This window comes from Bos taurus, chromosome 3 (assembly GCF_002263795.3).
Source record: "Bos taurus isolate L1 Dominette 01449 registration number 42190680 breed Hereford chromosome 3, ARS-UCD2.0, whole genome shotgun sequence".
Lineage (NCBI taxonomy): Eukaryota > Metazoa > Chordata > Mammalia > Artiodactyla > Bovidae > Bos > Bos taurus.
This window is the reverse complement of record NC_037330.1, coordinates 110134075-110150299: the sequence shown is the minus strand read 5'-3', so window position 1 is coordinate 110150299 and position 16225 is coordinate 110134075. Positions and strand designations below refer to the sequence as shown.

The following is a 16225-nucleotide window of genomic DNA, read 5'->3' as shown; positions in this document are numbered from 1 at the left end:
GGAGATCCCCATTTGATTCCTGGGTCAGGAAGACCCGCTGGAGAAGGGATAGGCTACCCACTCAAGTATTCTTGGGCTTCCCTCATGGCTCAACTGATAAACAATCTGCCTGCAATGTGGGAGATCTGGGTTCGATCCCTGGGTAGGGAAGATCCCTTGGAGAAGGGAATGGCTAACCCACTCTAGTATTCTTGCCTGGAGAATTCCACAGACTACATAGTCCATGAGGTCACAAAGAGTCAGACATGACTGAGTGACTTTCACTTTCTAATAATTAACGATGTTGAGCATCTTTTCATGTGTCCGTTGGTCTTGGTCACCTATATATCTTCTCTGGAGAAATGTGTATTTAAATCTTCTTCCCACTTAAAATTTTTTTTTTTATATTGAGTTTTATGAGCTGTTAATATATTTTGGATATTAACCCCTTGTCAGTGCAAATATTTTCTCCCATTCCGTAGGTTGCCTTTTATTTTGCTGATGGTTTCCTTCACTGTGCAAAAGCTTTTATTTTGATTAGGTTCTATTTCTTTATTTTTGATTTTATTTCTTTTGCCTTGGGAGACTGATCTAAGAAAATATTGCCATAATTTATGTCAAAGAATATTTTGTTTATGTTCCTTTATAGGAGTTTTATGGTGTCATGTTGCATATTTGGGTCTTTAACCATTTTTGAGTTTATTTTTGTACGCGGTGTGAGAAAGTGTTCTAATTTCACTGATTGACATTTAACTGTCCAGCTTTTCCAACATCACTTGCTAAAGACTGTCTTTTCTTCATTGGATAGTCTCACTTCTTTTGTTGTAAATTAACTGACCACAAGTATGTGCGTTTATTTCTGGGCTCTCTATTCCATTCCATTGATCTATAAGTCTGTTTTTGTGCCAATATCACCTTGTTTTGATTACTATAGTTCTGTAGTATTTGACATTAGATCTTTAAAGCATGCTATCTGGGAGCTGAAAGAAACTATAAAAATTACCCATATGTTCTTTCTCTCAGGGTGCTATACCTCCTGTATCAGGAATCATTCAATTACACTACTTTTCAAACTTTATATCTGTAATTTTCAATATGATAGCCATTAGCCACAAGTGGCCATTGAGCACTTAAAATGTGACTAATGTGACTGAGGAACCAAAGTCTTTAAAGAAACAAAAGTTTATTTCTCTTTCAAAGTTCCAGAGACTCTCACATAGGAACTGAATTTTAAATTATACTGAAGCAAGTTTTTATATTAAAGCAGAGTTGATTTACAATACTGTATCAGTTTCAGGTGTCTAGTATAGGGATTCGATATTTTAATACATTATACTCCATTTAAAGTTATAAAATAGCTACATTTCCCTGTTTTACAATATATCCTTGTTGCTTATTTATTTTATACATAGTAGTCTGTACTTCTTAATCCCATGCCCCTATCTTGCCACTCCTCTCTTTCCTATCCTCACTGGTAAGCAATAGTTTGTTCTCTGTATCTGTAAATCTGCTTCTGTTTTGCTATATACATTTATTCTGTTTTTTAGATTTCACATACGAATGGTAACAGAGTATTTGTCTTTGTCTGACTTTTTTCATTAAGCATAGTATGCTCTAGGTCCATCCATACTGTTGCAAACTGCAGGATTCCATTCATTTTTAGGGCTGAGTAATATTCCACTGTGTGTGTACACACACCCCACATCTTTTTAATCCATTCATCTATTGATACATAATTTTAATTATTTTAAATTTAACTAGCCATATATGACCAGTAGCTACCATGCCGGACTATGTCAATCTAGAAAAAAGCTGAGCACATAATATATGATCAATGTTGGTTTAATTCTATTTTCCTTATTAACAGCACTCTTTACTAGCAGATTGTTGAACTAAAATATAAAATAGCACAAGAAACAATCTCCCATAGGAAACTAACTATCAAATTGCTTCTTTAACCAAACAGTAACAGCACCATAAAAATAAAAGTTTATTAATTTATTTACCAAATGAATGTATTAATTAGGTATATGTGTCATACACTGTGTTAACAGCTTTGTATGATTACCTCCTTTAATCTTCATAGTAACTCCATGAAGTAGGTACCATTATTTTATAAGGAGGGAAATTAAGCTTAGAATTTGTTCAAAGACACAGCTAGCAAGTCAGTGGGCAAGGACTTAAACCCAGGGAGTGTAATTCCAGATACTGTGTTTAACCAATAAGCTAAACTGTATCTTAAAGAACCAATTTATATAAGATTGGCAAATGGCACAGCACATAGCAAACTGGAGATCAAATAATTTGAGCTACAGACATGAAATTATGCATGGTAACTGGCTGACTCAAATAAGTATCATGTGCCAAATGGTGTGACTATATAAAAATGCCAAATCTAGTGATTTTGTACTTATTGGGAAGACTGAAAAACCACATCACCTTTCTCCTCATAAAAAAAAAATGCCTGAAATATGAATTAGTATTTTAGAACAATCTCATTTGATTGGAAGGTGGCGGAGCAGGGATTGGATCTAGAAGCACAAGGCAGAGGTAATCAGTGTCTACTAGAGCCCCATGTCACTGTCTACAAGGGATATTTATTTGTTAAGACATCAAACATTTCTGCTAGGAGATTAACCGGATTCACTACATTTGCATAAAGCACACTGCCACTCTTATCTCCATTCTAAAAGGAGCTTAACTCACTTAATGTCTGTAGCATTTAAGACAAAGTGTTTATTGTGCCCAAAGCTGGAATTCTTATTCCGATTCTGCCTGGCAAGTCAGAGGGATATTTTACACAGCAAGCCACAGTATACTCGCTATTGAATACCATAGGAACTTCTAAGAAGCAGGAAAGGTTGTCTCTGATCCATTTACCTCTCTTGGGGAAGAGTAAATAAGAAAGGCTACTGATCTTTCACCCAGATTAAAACAATATATACAAATTTATCCCCTCTACCCAATTCATCCTGGTTTTAGCTTCAAACTTCACAATTTTTCACATTGCACAAACTCCTTGGTTGAAGCTAGCAAAGAGAGATTCTATTTACTGAGAAGTTCTCAATTCAGTATTAGACACTAGAAAATAAACTGCTTTAAAATCTGTAATAAGTAACAAATCAAAACCTGTACTTGTTTTGATTTGTCATAAATCAGCTTAAATAAGTACAGATAAAAAAAAAAAGTATGTTCTAGAAACACTACTGAAAAACCAAGTAGCTGTCAAGGCAGAAGAGGCAAGTAATTATGGTACCATTAGTGTAGCTTTTGCCTGACCTGCTGTGTGACCTGGAGCTAATCTCCTTGACGCTTTATGCTTTTCATTCCTATCAGTGATAGAGAATTAACTACTATATATCTCAGCAGACTAGTGAGTAGATTAAATTATTAAGCAAAACGCTCTGGGCAAAAGTCATATGGATGTTAAATATTCTGATTTACAAGCACTCATTATCCTAGCACTCCTGTGGGGTTAGGAAGTTATCAGGATTTCATAGATGAGTAAACAGGCACGGGGTAAAGTCACATGGCAGAGCTCTATTTACTTAGTCCCTGTGGGAAGGGAATAATACACACCTTTAGCAATCATAAACTTTCTTGCCACATCCTACACAATCTTTAACACATTCAATCCTCTTTTCCCCCTTTCTTTTTTCATTGAATCTTTAAGATGTTGCATCTTTTCACATGCTGTCAATGGAACAAAGACAGTTCTAAGGTAACAGCAAGGCTAGACCAAGTGAAGAGGAATATTCTGTGTGCACTGGCAAGGAGTCACAGAAAGACGCGGCTACTCTCGAAATAAAATGTGTATGTAATAGTGTTTTAAGGGTTCATCTCCACCACCACATAATCCAACCACAGGAATTAAGAAACATGGTTTGCTGTGAAAACACTGAAAATTAAAAGGCCATTGCCAGACCTTCCTGTTGGTGTACCCCCTCCAAATTCTCTGCAACTGTTACGTTCACCCTCTGGGCTTTAATTAGCAACTATGCTGAAAGAAAAAACAAATCCCACAAGACTGAAGAATAACAAGTAGCAATAGGAAGGGCTCAGAACGGCCATTTGGTATAACAGGAATAGACAAGAAGCATAGATTTCTCTGTTCCTAAGGCTGCTTGCTGTATTGCTTACCCGACTCCGAAGATAGTCAGCCAGGTTTCGGCGAGTGAAATTAGCTGCTGCCGTGGGAGACAGTTCATAACCTGGTACAAGAGATACATACTTGTTGTCAACAGTTGAAAAGTGAAAGTGAAAGTTGCTCAGTTGAGTCCAGTTTGCGACCCCGTGGACTATACAGTCCTTGGAATTCTCCAGGCCAGAATACTGCAATGCGGGAGACCTGGGTTTGATCCTGGGTTGGGAAGATCCCCTGGAGAAGGGAAAGACTACTGGAGTGGGTAGCCTTTGTCAACAGCTGGGAAATAGCTAGTTAGTACTGGCAGTGATTACTGGGCATAAAACAGAACCAAGGTAACTATTCTACAGTGAGATTGAATTCATCCTCCTGATGAAGCTATTCATTCAGCAACAGACTGTGGTTTCCTCTGTAGAAGGAAAGAGGTACAAATATATACAGATGTTTTATATATATATAAAAAAGAAAGAGGTCCTGAGATGATAATGTTTTTAGTTTTATTTTAAAAAGATACTGGGAAAGAGAGGCTGGAAATTAGAATAGCCTCAGTCATACTTTATAAGGTTTTCTTTTTTTTAAGTGAAGTAATTTTATTAAGAAGTGTAATGTGATTTTCAAAAGCACAAGCCACAGGGAAAAAATTGCTTCTACAGCTATCTGTAACATTTTAAAAATAGAGGCTCTCCAGCATAAAACCTCTGAATAAAGTTGTAATGTCAAGCAAAGTACAGCCCAGAGGCATGGCATCAGATGTGCCTTAGTAACACACTCTGGACATTAACACTCCACCATAAAATGGGGCTAGTGTCAAAAATCACAAGAATGACCCACAACTCAGCAGACCCACAAGAAAATGCCAGCTTGGAAAGACTGCATGTGATTATTTCCTACAACATTCACAATACCAGTGTCACATCAGGTAAGATGTAGATTAAAATTCTAACAAATATTTACTGAACAGCTATTATGTTTCAGAGCTTACACTAGGTGCTTTCACATATATTACTGAATTTCATCCTTACAAGTCTATTAGTTCACGTTAAACTATAATGAAAACAACTCTGAACAAGCAGGAATACTTGTCGATTCTCTATCTAACTCACTAAACAGTGCTAAGGATTTCACAATTATCTTAAAAGGCAGAAAAGTCTGATGCCTGACCATCTGCATATAGATTTTTTTTCTTTCCCTTATTTTGGCTCAGTTATTGAGTCCCTTGGACTAAAGGAGATCCAACCAGTCCATCCTAAAGGAGATCAGTCCTGGGTGTTCACTGGAAGGACTGATGTTGAAGCTGAAACTCCAATACTTTGGCCACCTGATGCAAAGAGATGACTCATTTGAGAAGACCCTGATGCTAGGAAGGATTGAGGGCAGGAGGAGAAGGGGACGACAGAGGATGAGATGGTTGGATGGCACCACCGACTCAATGGACATGAGTTTGAGTAAACTCTGGGAGTTGGTGATGGACAGAGAGGCCTGGCGTGCTGCAGTCCATGGGGTCGCAACGAGTCGGACACGACTCAGCTACTGAACTGAACTGACTGAATTTTAAATGCACAAGCTATATTGTGTAGGGTTACATAGACAAACTGGAGAAGGCAATGACACCCCACTCCAGTACTCTTGCCTGGAAAATCCCATGGATGGAGGAGCCTGGTAGGCTGCAGTCCATGAGGTCGCTAAGAGTCGGACATGACTGAGCGACTTCACTTTCACTTTTCACTTTCATGCACTGGAGAAGGAAACAGCAACCCACTCCAGTGTTCTTGCCTGGAGAATCCCAGGGACGGGGGAGCCTGGTGGGCTGCTGTGTATGGGGTCACACAGAGTCGGACACGACTGAAGTGACTTAGCAGCAGCACATATACAAAATATATTCGATAGGTAACTTAAGGAGTTTTAAGGGCAATTTTAACCATATACAATTTGTGTTTTATGCACTGACTTTAGATCCTGAGAATTATGTAACAGAAACTCTTGTTTATTACTCTGCCCTCTTCTGGGCCAGGACAGGGAAGTATTGCTCTACCAACTGTACTTCAGAAACACTGGGATCCTTCATGGGGGCCATGCAGACAACGAGTAGTCATTAAAAATAATGATTAAAGTATTTCACACACGGCACTCTGCTCAGTGTTACGTGGCAGCCTGAGAGGAGGGGAGCTTGGGGGAGAAAAGACACATGTACATGTGCTGCTGAGGCCCTTCCCTGCTGTACCTGAAACCAGCACAGTGTTGGTAGTTGGTCATATCCCATTAGGAAATAAAAAGTTTAAAAACCAGTATTCTAAACTTGCTTAAACCTAAATACCATGTACTTTAGGTTTCTTAATGGCAGGAACTGAGCCTTATTCATCTTTGAATTCTCTGTGATATTAGGCAGAAGGCTTAACGTGGATGAGGCCCTCAAAAATATTTATAGAACTGAATGCATGATGCTAAGCTTGCCACCTAAAAAACTATACAAATGGATCATAACCAGTCACTTTACACATACAATTATATTAAAATTAAGCTCCTTAATTTATACTAGTTCTATAAAATTAAGGTGAAAAATGAAAGTATAAGGAAGAAAATCTCTAGTTTTATAAAAATGTATTTTGTTAATCTACCTTCTCTCCCCACTTCTAAGAAAAGTTGTACTGAAAGTCTTTAAAAATTCTTTCAATATTTAAATATTTTAAATATTACTTATTAAACATTGCATCTCCTAGCTCTAACATATACATATATAGTTTTCTCCAAAAATGGGCTTCATGATTGAGTAAAATAGCAGCAATAAGAATCAATGTCCCTAAGTTTGTAAAGAAACCATTTATTGCACATCTTGAGGTTCATTTTCATTTTTGACATATTATATAATATTTCACCTTTCTATAAGTAAAATGGGGAGAAGGAAATGGCAACCCACTCCAGTGTTCTTGCCTGGAGAATCCCATGGACGGAGAAGCCTGGTAGGCTGCAGTCCATGGGGTCGCACAGAGTCGGACACGACTGAAGCGACAGCGACAGCAGCAGCAGCAGCAGCAGTATAATAGTATTATTATACTGTGAAATAAGTAACTGGAAGGAAGGTTCTTTTCTGCTGAAGCATCACTATAAACTTCCTTGGATCAAAGGGCTAGTGGCTATTATTTCACAGGAAGGCTTTCCCAGTGGATAAGAGTTTATTAGCTCCAGAGAGTTCACAAAATATCTCACAAAAATTCTAATTATCTCCCTAGACAAGAACCTACCAGAGAGGCAAGGCAGAACCTTTTTATGACATAGTAAGTCTCCTATAATTACACAGAGTCTAAAGTTTACAAAGCATTTTCATACATACTATTCATTAATATTATTATAACAATACCATTTATTTATTTTTTGACTACACTGCACAGCTTGTGGGATCTTAGTTCCCCAACAAGGGATTGAACCAATCCCCTCTACAATGAAGTACAGAATCCCAACCATGGGACTGCCAGGGAATTCCCAATAATGCCATTTTAGTGATAAGGAAAGTAAAGGTCCAGAGAGGATAAGTGATTTGTCACATAAAAAAACAGTATAACCAAGTTTAACTTAGGTCTTTTAGTTCTGAGATTTCGTACATACTGTAGCTCAAGTCACATTCTCTAACACTTAAAAATCTCATATCATCATGCTCATTTTTCAAGGTGGGGTTATTTTTATTCCCCAGGTATCTGTGTTATAATAGTTCTCTTTTCTGCTCTGGGATTTTTGTAGAAAATCCTTAGGACCAGAAGGAGGATCTAACTAAAGCTTTAAAAATAGTAAGACTCAAATAAAAATAAGAGCACATGTATAGAACTGCCAGTATAGAATATTCTCTTTCAGTACACTTTAAAGACAAAACCACCAGAGCCACATTCTAAGTATTACCCACCATTTCGCATCTTATAGAGCTGCACGTTTTTCTGAATATATTCTGCAAACTGTACAGTGTCTCCAGCCTCTCCAACACACAGGAGTAAGATTTTTTCACTCATCTTGAACATCTTGTCATGATCTGCTCAAAGGAAAAACACACAGTGTTAGAAATTTTATCTTAGCAGAAAATTATTCTTATTACACAACAACTACAAACAGGCTTATCAATTACCATATTGAATTTTATGAAGAACTGTTTTATGAAGACTTTGATGGGCAACTCTATCAATTACTTTCTTTCACTCTCCAGGTTAAATTCATTTGCATATTTTATTAACTTCAATTTCAGGTGGAGAATATATGTAAAAGTTGATAACTGAAAATACACATAAAAACATTAAGGCACTTGAAATGCAATGAACAACAACCAAAGAAACTGAAGGAATCAAGCCAGTGGCCATTATCTTTAGGCTCAAGATTCCAAAATCCTGAAATGTCTCTACAAATATGAATGCAAATTATTATATAAACAAAAGCATATATGAAAAGAATCAATGCTGCAGTTAAGAAACCATCTCAAGGAAGAACAAAAAGTCAACTAAGAATATAAATCACCTAAAAAAGTAAACCAACTCCATTTACAAAGCAAAGAGAAAGTTACAATGAGTGCCAAAGCAAAAATCCTAACAAATATTGCACTAAGCTATTTAAAAAATACCTCAAAAATCCCAATATTCTAATCTTATCTAGCTGAACCAGACACATTCAGATTAAACAGATAAATAAATATTCAGATAGAAATTAGTGCCCAAGGAAGAAAACTCCATATTCAGTCCATAGCTTCAGAAAAAAGCTAAATCTCCCTATCTTACTCTCACTTTCACTTTTCATTTTTCAAATAGTGCTGAATAATCTTCGCTGGGAGACATGCTTCCTGTTTGAAAGCTTTTGAAACATCAAAATCTCTTTAACAGGATTTAAAAAACAAATGCTATAGTCAAATACTTCACAAGTATTTGAGAACTGGAGATACCAGTAATAAGGTTTCCTAGACTTTAGGGGGGAAATGCACATAAAATGCGCCTGTAGATACTATCAAGCTGCCTTGAAACTCCTAGACTGAAACACTTTTATTTGTTAAAGGCTACAGGAGATTTAAAGACTGTTTATGAAAGAAAAAATTCACATATAGATAAATCATCTATGCAAAGAAAAAGAACCAAAAGAGTATTAGATGCCGCTAGCATCTGAGTTCCTGCAGTTGCAGAAGTATGGGCAATTTTTATTTCTTTCATTATGCTTATGAATATTTCCTATAATGTTTATACTTCATAGGCATCATCTTTGTAAGAAAACACTACTTACTATGTTTATTGTCATAATGAGGAAAAAAGCTTCATATCGGGCGGGGGGCCTTTTACAAAGAATTTATGTTATACTTAGAAGAAATGCTAAATTTTGAAACAGTAAACTCTTCAACTGTTCAATTTTGAAATGAACTTAATTCAAGGCCAAAATAAGTGTTTTTTAAACATGCATTGTATAGTGATTGGTGAAGGGGGTATTAAAAAGAAAAAAAGAATATGCTAACGACTCCCTAAATCATGCAGCAAACAGGCTATGTAGCTCAAGGCAATTTCTGATCCTTAAAAAAGAACACACAAGATCCACATACAGGACACAGGTGGACAACAAAATAAACAACCTAAGCATACAATACTCTAGACTGGAACCCAGGAGATTTTCGTAGTCTGGGTTGAGCAAGTCTGCTGCTGCTGCTGCTGCTAAGTCGCTTCAGTCGTGTCCGACTCTGTGCGACCCCACAGACGGCAGCCCACCAGCCTCCCCCGTCCCTGGGATTCTCCAGGCAAGAACACTGGAGTGGGTTGCCATTTCCTTCTCCAATGCATGAAAGTGAAAAGTGAAAGTGAAGTCGCTCAGTCGTGTCCGACTCTTAGCAAGCCCATGGACTGTGGCCCACCAGGCTCCTCCGTCCATGGGATTTTCCAGGCAAGAGTGCTGAAGTATTAAAAAATTAAATTAAATTAAAAAAAAAAAAAAAAAGAGTGCGGGAGTGGGGTGCCATTGCCTTCTCCGTGAGCAAGCCTAGTTGAGCTCAAGTCTGAACTTGAGCAAATTATCTGCCCTTTCTAAGCCAGTTTCTGAGTGTGTAAAATGAAGATACTGTCACCTACCCCTGCCTAACTCATAGGTGGGGAAAACTGTACACGTACAACATTATCATACTCAGTGTGAGACAATGTAGTTCAGATTATACATGCTACAGGAATTCAGGGGGAAAAAAGAGCAATCTGTGTGAGCTGAGGTACTGTGAGAAATTTAAAAGCAATTCTATACAGGCCAGAAGATAAGAGAAATAAAATGTGGCATATAACCAAACTGAAACATTGTGCCACTTTAACAAGCAAGCAATCTCTGGGAAACACCTTCTCTATAGTATCAAAATATCTTACAGCAACAAACCAAAAAACTGATTGGAAGCGATACTTTCATTTTATACCAGAAGAATAATGAATCGCAAAAGGTTAATTCATTTTCAGCCTACCCTACACATTTTCTTCACGAAATGAAAAGGAAGAAAAAACTCCTTACACAATTCCAAAGCTTCTATCATAAACATTTTTATATCTGAAAACACCATAGGGAAAATTAGAGCTAAATACAATTATTTTCAACCATTTTTAAAGAACTAACTCAAATTTATCTTCCTTCCTATACCACAGTGATTTCTCTGAATACCATAAGGATTTACTTTTGAAACCATTAATTTAAAAGCTAACCTAATACTCACTGGTGATACTTCTTTTTATCATACAAAATCATCTTGTAATATTTATTTCCTGGTTTTCTTAATGTCTTAGACCCCTGAATGGATTATACCAAATATACTGCATACCCTGTAACACCTAGAAGCACTGTGTATGTAAGTGGGCTTAAAACACATTCTATTTTTTGAAGTGGCTTCGTATATATTATTGTGAAGAAACAGAACACCTATAAATGTACTGAATTTGTTACTGCTAAACTACTTCATGCTAAACTCACTTGCATGTCAAAGGCCTTAGTATTCAAAATAATGGATAGATTTACCCTTAAAAAACAAATTGACTCCTTTGGAAAACATGGTTTACCAGTAAAACTTCTACAAACTAATCATGGAATTTCATAAAGTAATTTGACTTAAGGAACATGATCCATACCATAAATGTTTAACAGTTTGACAATTTTCCTTTCCTTAAGCCAAGAATGAACTGTTACCTGCCCTCAAAGCCGTCCCTAGTCTCTACAACTAGAGATCTAGTTGTAGATCCCTTCTTCCTCTGGAGTAGATAAAAGCACTCTCTGCTTTCTCTGCACTACCTGAGAAGTTTGGATGTACTTTTCATACGCAGCATCATTTTCTAGCTTGTGTTATAATTATTTGTACATATATCTGAATCCCTTATTAAACTGTAACTTCTTTTTTTTTTTTTTTTAAACTGTAACTGCTAAGATAAGGGCCACATCTTATTTTTCTTTGCATCCCTTCAGCACCTAGCACTGTAACAGACATATAGGTGCCCCAAACCTATTTGTCAAATGAACATTAAATCATCTGGGCCAACAGATAATACTTTTTCAAAAGTAGGATATCTATGAATCGTGAAAATGCACTCTTAAGATTCCACAGACAAGCAACCAAAATCTTTCAAAAATATGCAGTCAAACCGCACAGGTCTGAACCTGGGTTCTGTCACCTGAGGCCTTAAGCAAGTTTCTTAACTTCTATGCCTCAGAACTGTCAGTGTGACAGCATCCATTTCAAAAGGTTAAATGAATTAATGTAAACTGCTTAAAATAACATGTATACAAGCACTCAGTATGTTTACTACCAAGTATCTGTCATAGTGTTAAACATCTGCACAAAACTTTTTCAATTCAATCCTCTCAACAAGCTTTTGAGGTTGGTGTTACTAACCCTGATTTAGCAGATGAGGAAATTTGGGCACTGCGCAATAACTTGTACAAAGTCATAAAGCAAATGAGTGACGGGGCTCCAGTTTCCTAACTCCACTAGCTACTCAAATACAAGGAAAACTAGGTAGCCAGTGCCCTGAAAAAGAAGGATCAGAGCTAAGACTAGGGAAAATACAGACAGTGGAAGGGAAATGGCAGGTTTCTAGTCCCACAATCTCTCACTCTCCCCAGGATCCCACCTTATGCTGTCACAATCTAACCTCTTCAGCACCGACAACAAGAAATTTATCAGAGACTAGAGGGTCTAGGAATCCTGGAGCCGGGCTGGCGCTTAAACCCTTAAACTGAGTTCCCTTAAGCAACTCTCGCCTAGCAAGCATTTATCTAAAGCTGGAGCACAGTACTGACCCAGGAACCCTGGGAGGAGACAAAGTCAAAGCCCTAAGCCCGTCTCCTAATTCTAAAACTACGCAAGAACTGACCAGGGCAGTCGGGGTTCCATGCCCAAGACCTCCCCGGTACTCACCCAACCTCCCACGAACTCCTCCCGGCTGTCCCTATACCCAGGCCCGGCCTGGCCTCCCCTGCTTCCTCTCACCATCCTTCATCTGGACAATATTGCTAGCAGCCACCCGGTCGGAGGCGACAAGGACATAGTCGGGACCCTGGATGCCGATGAGGTACTCCATGGTGGCAGGAGGCCGGGGAATGCAGGTTCAATCGAGCGCGGGGCTGGCCTGCTTCTCCGCCTCACGGGTGAGACAGCACCTCCGAGCAGAGCTCCGCGCGTCGCAGGCCCCGCGACAGTCCCGGCCACCGGCGCTCCCGGATGACGCACAACTGTCGCGAGAGTTTGGCAAGTGGGGGTGGTGTTTGGTGGATTAAACGCGGCTCTCGGCTTCTGGCCTGTTCCGGTCTCTTGAGATCCAGGCAGTACGGGGTACTTGCCTTACGTAATCTTACGTAACTCCTAGTTTCTTTCTTTATAATTGGGAGTTTGAAACTTGCTTGAGGAGGATATCACGCGCTGTATACAAAGTGCCGAGCACATGCGTCTGCCAAAAGGTGTGCGTCTTTAGCTGGCAATTTCCCTTCGGTTCTCGGTAAAATAGCTCCTGAAACCCCTTTCCTGCAAGCTAGATTAGAGAAAAATAAACTTGAAATTTGAAAGAGGCCCTTTTTACAGGCTTCATAATTGTAAAATATGACTGAATTAAAGATCTAAACATGAAGACAAATAATAAAAGATGTTTATGTTCTTCCAACCTCAAATTATATGTAGTTGCTCCCTCTGATAACAGTGATTTAAAGGGAGCACTTTCACTTTTTATTTTATACACATCTATATTATTTAAATGTTTCACAGTGCTCAGGTATTACTCGTAAGTTAATAGGAAAAAGTACAGCCATCCCTTTACATGTTTCAGCCATTCTGGGGAAAGTTAATATATTCCATGATTAGTTTCTGATATTTGAATGGTTTCATAATTGAGTCTTCATACTAATCATACTAGCTTATTCAGAAATGGAAAACTGGTTGCAATTGTATCTCTAAACACAACTATGCAATTCTCTGACTTCTGCAAAAATGTGAAGTCCCTACTCCCTTCTGAGTGTTTCTTCCAGCTCTCTGCCCATGCAGGAACACAGAGCCTGAGGAGCTTGGGGCAGCCAATCTATCATGGGATTATGCCAGAGGCAAGTGAGGTCATTAAGTCTACCATCTCACTATGAACACAGATGCATCCATCATCCTAGAAAGATCCTTTCTTAAACACCACTGGGGAAGCAGTCTCTTAAGCCTCTCTCCCTTTCTGTCATTTTGTTTGTGTTTTACAACTGCAAAAATTACATAGTTATACTATACATACACAAATAACACAGAAGTGAAGTTAACTGTCTCTCCTCCTCCCACCAGAGGTAAATACTTACCAGATGTCTGTATCCTTCCAGAACTTTTTTCCTTTGCATATACCAATATTTATCTGTTCATCCATTCATTCATAAAGGCTGCAGAATTCAGAATTCTGAATTGGAAAACCCAATTTTTAAAAAGGACCTTAAAAAGAAAGGACCCCCAAGCATCTTGTAAGCTGGCTGTTCATCCTCCTCCCCAGGAAATCCCCTCTAGCTAAGTCAAACTAGATTCTCTAACTTCTCATTATAATAGAAGAAAGTGGATTTTCAAGATATAACTTGTTCTATTTCACTAAGAATTAGGGAGAATACCTCCTTCAATTAAAGTCTTAGAATAACTGAATGTTAGAATTAGAAAAAGCGCCTGAGGAGGTTCCAGAAATGGCATGATGTAGTCAATTTTTCTGTAAAGAACCATATAGTGTTTTTGGCTTTATAGGCCATCAAGTATCTGCCATAACTACTCAGTGATGCCATTGTAGTGCAAAAGCAGCCATAGCGAATATATAAATCAGTGAACATGGCAATGTCCCAATAAAACTTTATTTACAAAAAAACAGGTGAAAGGGATAAGTGGATTTGGCTCATGAAACGTAGTTTGCAGACCCCCAAAGTGGTGGGAGGCCTGTGAATCAGCACCTAACTCTGGTCCCAGTTCTACCTCTTCCAACTTTGGTGCAAAATTCATTGAGCCTCAACTTCTTTACTTATCAAAGGGACATTCAGAAGAGAGATTTGCTCTTTGTTTTTCTTGAGATGGGAAGAAGATGCAGGCTTGTTTGGCTCCGTGAGTGTAAGATGTCATATCCTGCTCCTTCATGAACTCTGGGAAGTTTGGCAGGATCATAAAGAAGAATGACTGCAGTGTACCTAGGGAATGTGGGAGGCTACCAGCTTTGCCAAGACTCCCAAGCTTGACATGGAAGCATCAGTTTAGCCCATACTCAAAAGACTCTGTGAGCTTAGATAGTAAGATTGGGACCAAGGCTGGAAATCAGTGGCCCACCCCTAAATATTCAGGGATATTAATAGATAATGTTGATGCCCTGCTCATATCCCTTTACCTACTTGTAGTAGCTGCATACCCTAGCTTCTATTAATAACAACTCACAACTTTGCCTTTCTTTGGAGAACTTCCATCAACCACAAGAGAAGCATTTTTGCCTGGGAGGCTATGAACCAATTTCCACTCCCCAATCATTGACTTACTGACACAGGGATAAAAGATCAATTCCCTTAACTTAAAGTGGAATATAGTTTGTCCTCCAGAGTTTCCCTGTGGATCAGACTAAAGCTAGACTCCAACCAAGACACATTCTTGCTTAACTTTATTCCTGCCCTATCTGGCTTCTGTTACTCCCTTTCTCCTACTTCAGATGCTAAAGGCAATTCTTTAGCAGGTATTCATGCTAATGGGCTTCCCTGAAAGCTCAGTTGGTAAAGAATCTGCCTGCAATGCAGGAGACCCTGGTTTGGTTCCTGGGTTCGAAAGATCTGCTGGAGAAGGGATAGGCTACCTACTCTAGTGTTCTTGGACTTCCCTTGTGGCTGAGCTGGTAAAGAATTCGCCTGCAATGCAGGAGACCCCAGTTCGATTCCTGGGTTGGAAAGATCCCCTGGAGAAGGGAAAGGCTACCCACTTCAGTATTCTGGCCTGGAGAATTCCACGGACTGTGTAGTCCACGGGGTCGCAAAGAGTTGGACAGGACTGAGTGACTTTCACTTTCACTTCATGCTAACAAGCTGCTGGGTCTAAAGTCCTTAGGCAAGAACCTCTTACAGAACAGAAAAACAAAATTATGGAGGGATTCACATATTACATCATAGGTACACAATCTGGCCCCCAACTTCATATTTTATATCAATCAACATTGCAGGGAAATGGAAAAGTTTACATCTAAGCTAGAAGAAACAGCCTGGCTGTCTTAGGTAGTAGACTCAAGAAGTTGTTTGAACTTGTTTTCTTGGTCAGCCCTGAGAAATCTTGGGTCACATTTCTCGAGTGGCTTCAAAACTCTTTTTATGAGTTTTGGCTGAATGAAAAATCAAAAGGGAAAACAGAATTTTAAAAAGTTTCCATATTACTAGGACTTCCCTGGCGGTCCAGGAGTTAAGAATCTGCCTTCCAATGCAGGCCACATAGATTCCATCCCTGGTTGGGAACTAAGATTCCACATGCCACAGAGCAACTAAGATGGCACATGACATCTACTGAACCCTCGCGCCCACAACAAATATCCCACGTACTGCAACTAAGACCTGATGCAGCCAAAAGTAAATACTTTAAGAAGAGTTTCCACATTATTGTGAAAAGATTGGCTGTTTTTTGAG

At 38.7% G+C, this 16225-nt stretch overlaps 1 protein-coding gene across 1 annotated transcript in view; it reads right to left on the bottom strand.

The window, feature by feature from the left end:
• The window catches only part of PSMB2 (proteasome 20S subunit beta 2), a 36541-nt gene extending 23802 nt beyond the window's left edge, over positions 1 to 12739 (bottom strand). The window contains exons 1-3 of the mRNA NM_001015615.1: positions 12576 to 12739; positions 8016 to 8138; positions 4120 to 4190 (exon numbers count right to left, since the gene is read on the bottom strand). Coding sequence (NP_001015615.1) covers positions 4120 to 4190; positions 8016 to 8138; positions 12576 to 12666 — 285 coding nt within the window. The 5' untranslated portion in view covers positions 12667 to 12739. The remainder of the gene's footprint in view (positions 1 to 4119; positions 4191 to 8015; positions 8139 to 12575) is intronic.
• Between the last annotated feature and the right edge of the window lie 3486 nt (positions 12740 to 16225).